Here is a 9,337-nt window from a genome sequence, read left to right as displayed (position 1 = left end):
TGCACCAACAGTAGATGTTGATAGAAAGTGGTTCAGATGATAAGTGCAATATGGGGATTTCTTAAAGCTGATGGAAATCTCATGCACATTCCATCTCTCCATCAATTTATCTGAAATGGTGTATTTATGATTTATACGTCGATTAACGAAAACAAAGGGAAAACAATCAATTGACGTAGAGGGCGCTCCAAACAGTTAGAGTGTGTTGTCTTCAGATATTGTATTACCAGAAGGTAACATTTTACCATGAACAGACTAGTAATACATGCAGAGGTTGAAAAAATTAACAGATTCATTTGTAAGTTACACTTATTTTATTGACAATGCTAACTTGTACAAGTCTGCAATGCGCTTTATTCCAAAACCTGTAATAATAGTTTTAGTAGGTCTAAAGTTTACAGCCAAGCGTAGAAAAAATTAGAAATTACAAACTTAACAGAAGGAAAATTTCTAATCAACACTGTGTTCTTGCAGAGTATTAACTATCTCTAATCATACTTTTGTTCTCGTAGCGTAAGTGCGTACATAATCGTGATATTTGTTGCCATCCAGTACTGTGGTGCCCTGATACTCCACCAAAGTGTTCAAGTTTACAACATTGTCAGTTGCTTTGACAATATGTTCACACTCTGAAGAACCATCTCACCTACACCTCAGTCACCTGCCATAGTAGTGGATTGCCAATCAAGTTTACTCATTTACAGCGCCTTTCCTTATTTCTCCAGGGGGACAATTTATCCCATCTAAGCATTCAATTCCTATATCCCGTTTTTCCACTTCAATTTCCGGGAGACAGCCAGGACCGCAGTCGTTTTGTTCTGCTACTGAGCGCTTCTTTAACTCAGGGGGACAGTTGACACCATTAATGCATGCGATTCTTACATCACGTTTTTCCTCTTCGATACTAGGGAGACAGCTAGCGCCACAATCTACTTTTTCGTCTACAGAGCGCTTCTTCAAGATCTTAACGGGTGGACAGTTTTCACCATCAATGCATCCCATTTCAACATCCCGTTTGTTCATCTGATCAGGGGGACAGTTTTCACCTTCAATGCATCCCATTTCAACATCGCGTTTCTTCTTCACTACACGTTTTTCCATACCATCCATATCATTATCAGGGGGACAATCCATACCACGTTTGTCGAGTTTGTTGACGTCACAATCAGTATCTCCATCGATGCACTTTGCACCTAGAGCTCGTTTGATAAATCTTCCAGGAAGACAGCTTGCACCACAAGCTGCTCTCGAAGAAATCGTTTTGATACGCAGACGTTTTCGTAGCCGACAAACAAAATCACAGTCGGCCGAGACATCATCTATTCTTTCCTCTCTGAACTTTATGGGTTCTTTCACTATGAAATAATTTAAACAAAAAAAGAAATTTACGTAAATTGACAATGACGTCATGACTTACAACAAACCTTGGAATGAAATGAATGTTGGGTGCCTATGCGTCAAACTTTTGAACACTGTAGTGATGTGGGTGATGTAAAAGAAACTTTAATTAGCTTGCCGTAGACAAAATGGCAGTTCTTACATACCCAACGTTCAATATTGTCACACGTGAATCAAGCCTGTGACACGTTCTGTCGTAAAAAAAAAAACTCGAACAAATTATACCACTCGAGCTCGACCACATCCTGTGCTGGTTCTTTGATTGAAATTGCTAAAACACAAATTTGTTTCAATTTGTCTGTTCTGTCACTTGGTTTTCTTTGTCCGTAGGAACGAGCAGAAAATTAAAACTTTTTAAAATAGCAATAAAAGAAAAATTCACATATCTATTGACTAATTAATTATACAAGAATTGCAATGTAGTTCTTACCCAGTGTGTTACACTTCCCGTGATAGTCTTTCTCAAAACCATCAAAGCATTGACATCGGGCTCCAGTCAATTCATCATCAATGCATTCCCCATGTTCACCACAATCACCAACTATTTTGCTGTAATCAATACAACTATACTTTCCTCCTGATGATGATGATGATGATGATGATGATGATGATGATGATGATGATGATGATGATGATGATGATGATGATGATGATGATGATGATGATGATGATGATGATGATGATGATGATGATGATGATGATGATGATGATGATGATGATGATGATGATGATGATGATGATGATGATGATGATGATGATGATGAAACAAAAAACAGGAGATTAATGTTTTCATCATTTCTGAATAAATTCGTCGTTTTTTAAAATATTAAGAATATGGAATGGCAAAGAAAGGGCAATGTTATATGTTTTCTTTACACATATTAACCAGTGAATGCCTGAACCAACATATACCATCCATGTTGTTGATATGTCTATTATGTCAATGCTGTGGAAGGTACTGATCACACAAACTTTGTCGTTCATTCGAGTCGCTTGGAAATAATACACATAATAACTTGAGTATTGGCACTTTTGTATCAATATCAATAGGTACAGAGTTCGGAATGATTATATACGTTTTCGAAACTGTTTTCTGCGCCAGCGCTAACTGTTATCGAAATATAAGAAAGAACTGAGGGATTATTCTACGATAACACGAATTGGTGTTATGAATTATGTTATCCGAACCTTTAACACATGCTGAGTAGAAAACACCGTGTAAACATTTTATACCGTCTAATTCAGGTGGATATTTATTCAAGGTAGTCATTACTACTTGAACACTTAGATAGATTGTGTGTAATTTTGAAGTCGTTGCTTCTCCCTCCATGGTCAAACCAATTCCCATCCCAGATAAACATGACTGTGAACTTACCTTGAGAATGGGTTGAAAGTTGAATTACAGCAAATATGATGATAATAACGAATTTAGCATCCATTTCTCTTCTTTTTTTGAGTATTTTGCTGAAAGGTATTGAAGACAGAATACCCAAGTCAACGTGGTATGTATTTACTTCAAATTGGTGTATCTCACAAGGAATGCTTATTTGCCAATAATTATAAATCTAATTGTACTGTGATGAGCACACGTTTGAGGGATATAGTTTATCTCTATACAAACACCATGTACATATACGCTGTTGTTGATTAAAAGTGGGTTTTTAATTTTCGTTCTATGATCAAAAAGTGGCAAGTTATAGATGGTATCTTAATCTATTTTTTTAAACTAACTATGGAACTACGTGTATGAATGATGATATAATTCATGCAAGTCAACATAACATCAACCATTTACTGTAAATGAAAAGAATCTCGCTATCCCTATGTCCGTTACAACTTGGGACTGCATCAGCTTACCTTTTAACACTGTGTACACGTTCAATTATTTTAGCGTCACACCATTTCACCAGCCACGAAAAGTTTCAACTTGTGTCCTAAAGACTTCTTTACCAACGAGTTATGTGTATGTGTTAGTACGTGGCAAATTAATTATCGAATACATGTAAATAAGAATGAAGTGACGTGTACGATACGTCCTCCAGTTGACCAAAAGTGTCTGACCTCTCCAAACATTGATTGGTTATTCGTCAATAAAGTTAACTGAATACGTGGTGAGTTTATGTAACTACGTGCAATTTGGAACACATGTGCCATTATTATGAACATTAATTTGACAATTTAGAGCCATCAATATAACATTGACTGTGTCACTGCGAATAAATTATATACATTATATGCACTAGGAAATTGTGAACGCGATGTTAAAACTTTATAAAATTCTGACAAAACTGAGAAGACTTTTGCAAGACAAACAAATAAATAGCGACTAGACAAAAATCAAAATCATAACAAGTGTCAATTGAAAATTTTACACACTAAGTTACACATGTACACATTTATCAATCAGAAAATGCATGCCGTATTAATTTGAAAGGTAGCTTAGATAATCCAGATAATTATGTGTCCATACCCTTGTTACATTATAACCAGTGATAAATTAATTCAGAAATTCAACATCTGTTCATGTCATTGACGGTAAATCTGTGACCTAGCTAGGGTTTGTTGACTTGAGACGACCCCCGTCAGCGAAAACAAGGTGACCAAGCCGCCACGTTACAATTCATTTTACTGTTACCATAGTAACAACGTTAACATCGTTTCATAAGTTGAATAAGCTATCGTTTCGCCTCACTGCGATACCATACACATACACAAAAGTTTAATGCAGTCTTGCCAACAGTTAACATACGGTAATGTATCTTGAAATATTAACCAGGCCATATTTTGAGACAAAAGTGCAAAACAAAATTTCCCAATCCCCAAATTAAGGTTTGTTCCTGTGTTGAAATCACCCAAATGTTTATTTTGATTAGAAAGATGTTTAAAAATATGACTTCATAGGCCAAGTGATTGTAACCCTCTCAGCATGAAAACCCCTGCAATAGTAATATTTTGACGAAAAACTAAAACTAATTAAAATACATGTCTTTCAATTTTCATCTAATTAATTTGTCATTAATGGGTATCCATTGAATACAAAAGCACATAGACATTGTGTTCAAATTAGTGGCGGGCTGAGGTATATTTCTCTGTAGGTTTATTGGACTATATATAAACCTAACCAGTTAGCCTCCATCAAGTACTGAGCCTTCGAGTTATATAAACTATGCCACAAGAGGGCGACCTTCACAAATCTGAAGTTGTCTGAATAGCATTGTATATACAGTTCACACCAATTAAAAATAACACAACTAACATCTATAAGGTAAATATTTTTTTGTTTTATTAAAATCGGTTTATTATTTTGCATCCTCCATAATTCGTGCTCTCTTTTGGTACAAGGCAGTTTCTACCTGAATAGAACTGATATCCCCGGCGATATCCATGTTTATAATATAAACAGTAGTTGTCTCTTTGGTATATATTTGTAGTTGTACAAGCTGTATATATTATTGATGTATGTCACTGCAATATATATATAGGGTACATGTAATACACTTACTAGTACAACAGCCTTGTAAAGATCAGCAATACACATGTGGTTATATCCAACTGTCAAGTTCACAATATTGAACTTCAATGGTGTAAATATGTGGTGTACTTTGTTAAGTTTAACAGCGTAGGTAAGTCGAAAAAATCAACACCATTCTCGCAAGCCAGACCACATATTTCTACTGAGGCAGTGAAACATGCTCGTGGCAGTGGGTGTGTCTTGGACGGTGCCGTAAAAGAGGCTTGGGTTTATGATCACGGATGAACCAACACTCAATGAGTATAGACAACCAGTATAGACAGTTTAAATCTTTGACGAGTTTCACATTTCAGTATTTAAAACATTAACATTCATAATTGATACATGATAATGTCCTCCTCTGTAACTACTTTTCAGTAATTGTCTCCATAAAATCCATTTATCTATTCAACCAACATCAATTTTACCAAAAATGTACACATGATAAAACTATAATACAGTTCAGCTGGTATTACATGTACAGAGGAATCATTTGTATAGTCACTCACCAAAGCACACAAAATTTGCAGAAAAAAAACCACATACATGTAATAAACCATAATTTTGACTTGAAAAGAAATACTTCCACACCTTAAAACTATTACAATCCTTACAATACTCAATCATTACTGACGTGAAACATATGTTACAATATTACAGTAAAATTTACCCTGTTAAAATGGATGGAAATATATCGTTACACACACACACACACACACACACACACACACACACACACACACATACATACATACACACACACATACATACATACATACATACATACATACATACATACATACATACATACACACACATGCACACACACACACACACACACACACACACACACACACACACACACACACACACACACACACACACACACACAACCTGTGCCCTAATGTTAAACCAAATCATAGCATAGTCATATACATATCTTAAATCATTCATATAATATAAAGAACATAGAATATGTATTTAATTGGTTGTCTAAATCCTTCATTGTCATAACCTTTGAGACATTTAGTAAATTATTATAATTAACTTTAACAAGTATTGACATTTTTTGATAGTCAATTCAATAATTATGATTGATTTCAATATTATGTCCTTATTGCCATGGTACCATAGTGGCATGCATTTATTATTTAGCAGGTTTAGTGCATATTTGTTGCCATAATCATTGTTATCAAATTCACTGTGACTTAAATATTCATATTATCATATCTAGTCATATCTAGTCACCAAGCTTGTATTTTTGGCCCACATGTAAGCTTTCACAACAAAACATATCAGACAACTGGCAGTGAATAATGATACTGAGAACTCCCTGATAACTATACAGAATGTATCAAACATGACAGAATAGATTGAAAGTGAGATAAGGTGAGACTCAGGGGATGTGACATACTTTAGTAAAAATGTAAATTTAGAAATTACATATCACAGCTGTGAAGAAATGTGTTATGTACAAAATAAGACTTTTGAATAGTGCTAGGTGTCATTATAAATGGTATTACCAGTCACTATTGGTCTACTGTCTGGATGTAGAATTAATTCTGAACCCTACAAGGTTACATCTGATTGGCTAAAAACAATGGAAAAATAACACAATATGACCTAGAATGATTCTGATCAGAATGTGTTGTTGTTAGTTTGTAAGATACAGACATTCATGTCACGCTATCAGCCAGCACCACTAGCCTGATAGGGCTTAACAAAACGATGTATCTTCCAGTCTATGTTGTTGTATGAATTGCATGAATTGAAATCAGTGGAACCATTAATTGATTTTACATAACAGTAAATTGTCTGAGATTGTAAACTGTACGCTAAACATATTATACATGATATTCCTGCTGAATGAACACATTTTCCCCAGATAACATGCATCAGTTATTCTTAGTTATTCCCAGATAACGTAGCACAGTTATTCCCAGACAACATAGCACAGTTATTCCCAGACAACATAGCCAAGTTATTCACAGATAACATAGCCCTGTTATTCCCTGATAATATAGAACAGTTATTCCCAGACAACATAGCCCTGTTATTCCCAGACAACATAGCCCAGTTATTCCCAGACAACATAGCTCAGTTATTCCCAGATAACATAGCCCAGTTATTCCCAGACAACATAGCACAGTTATTCCCAGACAACATAGCCCAGTTATTCACAGATAACATAGCCCTGTTATTCCCTGATAATATAGAACAGTTATTCCCAGACAACATAGCCCTGTTATTCCCAGACAACATAGCCCAGTTATTCCCAGACAACATAGCTCAGTTATTCCCAGATAACATAGCCCAGTTATTCCCAGACAACATAGCCCAGTTATTCCCAGACAACATAGAACAGTTATTCACAAATAACATAGCTCAGTTATTCCCAGATTGGTTACTGCAGATAACATAACTCAGTTATTGAGATATCATATACCTGATTGTCAATTATCATAATAAATACTTTCTCTCACAAAAGATGTAACTTTAACACTCAGACTGTAAAATCTCTGACTTTCCTTGAGGAGAATATTTTACATAATAAACATTTGTAGACCACACAAAAGGTATTGTCGTGGTTGTTGCCAATAACATACTTTGTTATAATTGTTATAAACAAAACGTTGAGTGAGTAAATGCTACCAATGCACAATTCCTAATTAATATATTGGTCTTTTGTATTTGTACATTTACACTGGGTGAATGTGATCATCTTGCCTCTGAAATGAACGGCTATTAAATGTAAGCTTGGATTTCACAGACTGAAAATAGTCATGTGCCAGTAAGCCTAAGAAGAGTCTTAAAATATATCATCTAAACTTGAATTTCGTTTTTTTTTAAATGGAAACTATTAAAAAGAAGGTTTTTTTAGATAACTATAATATAATTTGTTAATCATAATATCATCAGTAAAGATTGCTATATTGTCTTTGGAGATTAAAACACGCCACACCTGATTATAAATGCAACTCAGTAACTATACCAAATAGTTTCAAAAATGAAAGTTGGTCCAGAGATGTAACTTTTTGCTATTTTGCCCTGTATCATTAATTGATGGACTTTTCTTCAGTCTTCAAGATTTCTTTAAGTATCTTCTCACACATAAATAGACACCTTGGAACATGGAAACAACCTGGAGATGATAAATAAATAATCACATTATTAAGGTAGCATGCACCTTTGGACAAATTTCACAGAAAATCAAAGTTCTCCAAACTTTGCAATATGGAAGATTACTTCTGGTCCTTTTGAAACAATAAAAGACATTTGAGGGTTAACCGTCTTGTTTTCAAGGGAAATGAAGATCTCTTATTTTCCCCATAGTGGCCATATTGGATTCTAAAATGGCAGCCATATTGGATTCTCAAATGGCTTAATTTTGATAACATTTTGACTTCTATTTGAACACTTTGCAAAGTGACACCTGATTTTTTTTCTTAATTTGAAACAAGAATGGGTTGGAAATTTCTTATAGAAAATGACAGCAAACGTTTAAATAGTTCCCATCTGAGGTACAAGATATGCTACTGCATATAATTCAAGATTGATGTGATGCAGAATGTTTCATTTAACTACTAAATCTGAAATTTGACATTCAAACACTATTATGGCTCTTCATTTTTCTCAGAGACTAAAATAATTTACAAAATATGTCAACAATAAGCTCAAAAAAATATTATTCTACTCTAACATTGTCATGGCATTATAAACTATAATCATAATAAACAGTCTTTGGAATGATATTTCTTCATTACATGTGTCTACTGTACATTAATCCAATCATGTCTACATATGAAAAGTCTTCCAGGGCAATCTTAGGTAGATTAACTACATAAAGTGTTACATGTTCTAAAACTAACGTTACATTCTTGAAGCGAAAATAGAATGTGAAAAAGTGAAACATACCTTTGAATGGTCCTCCTTTGAAATCTTGTGTAACTTCACCTTGTTGACTGAGATAACCAAACCATTCACCACTCTGACTGTCTGTGAACTGGATTTCAAAATAACAAAGTTCATAAAATTATTATGTAAGAGGCTGGACTAGAGTACACATAGGGTAATTTTGTCCTTTTGCACATGCACTCAGAGGTTTCAAGAGTATTTCTTTTCTCCAACAATTCAGTTTTATGCATCAGTATTGACGAAGGCCAAGGCAGTTTCAAGAAATGTTAGTAGACAAAAAGAGTTGAAACATACTCTTGAATAACATAAGCATCAAAAACTTTATATGAAGAAAATGTGAAAAATAAAAGAGTGTATTTTCAAGAGAAAGTTTGTTTATGACTGCAAGTCATCAATTAAGTGTCAGTGAGCGTTATGAATGGATACCTGTGCAGGCACTCTATAAATCATTTTAATCATTCATACACTAATCAGCAGTAAAGATTGAGGAGAGATGACCATTTACCCTCTATT

The 9,337-nt window shown here is 34.4% G+C and overlaps 2 protein-coding genes across 2 annotated transcripts in view; both read right to left on the bottom strand.

Annotated features, from left to right (window-relative positions):
- Nucleotides 1-409: 409 nt before the first annotated feature.
- On the bottom strand, nucleotides 410-3,327 carry LOC144441524 (uncharacterized). The gene is made up of 4 exons (XM_078131102.1): nucleotides 3,256-3,327; nucleotides 2,774-2,862; nucleotides 1,829-1,975; nucleotides 410-1,355 (listed from the first exon to the last, which is right to left on the bottom strand). The coding sequence occupies exons 2-4, from the start codon at nucleotides 2,835-2,837 to the stop codon at nucleotides 691-693; spliced, it is 876 nt and encodes a 291-aa protein (XP_077987228.1). The 5' UTR covers nucleotides 2,838-2,862; nucleotides 3,256-3,327; the 3' UTR covers nucleotides 410-690.
- Nucleotides 3,328-5,815: 2,488 nt separating this feature from the next.
- The window catches only part of LOC144432502 (N-acylglucosamine 2-epimerase-like), a 10,780-nt gene continuing 7,258 nt past the window's right edge, over nucleotides 5,816-9,337 (bottom strand). The window contains exons 9-10 of the mRNA XM_078120724.1: nucleotides 8,825-8,912; nucleotides 5,816-8,051 (exon numbers count right to left, since the gene is read on the bottom strand). Coding sequence (XP_077976850.1) covers nucleotides 7,966-8,051; nucleotides 8,825-8,912 — 174 coding nt within the window. The 3' untranslated portion in view covers nucleotides 5,816-7,965. The remainder of the gene's footprint in view (nucleotides 8,052-8,824; nucleotides 8,913-9,337) is intronic.

This window comes from Glandiceps talaboti, chromosome 1, assembly GCF_964340395.1.
Source record: "Glandiceps talaboti chromosome 1, keGlaTala1.1, whole genome shotgun sequence".
Lineage (NCBI taxonomy): Eukaryota > Metazoa > Hemichordata > Enteropneusta > Spengelidae > Glandiceps > Glandiceps talaboti.
Note: the sequence above shows the minus strand (reverse complement) of the source record. Positions and strands in the feature narration are given on the sequence as shown.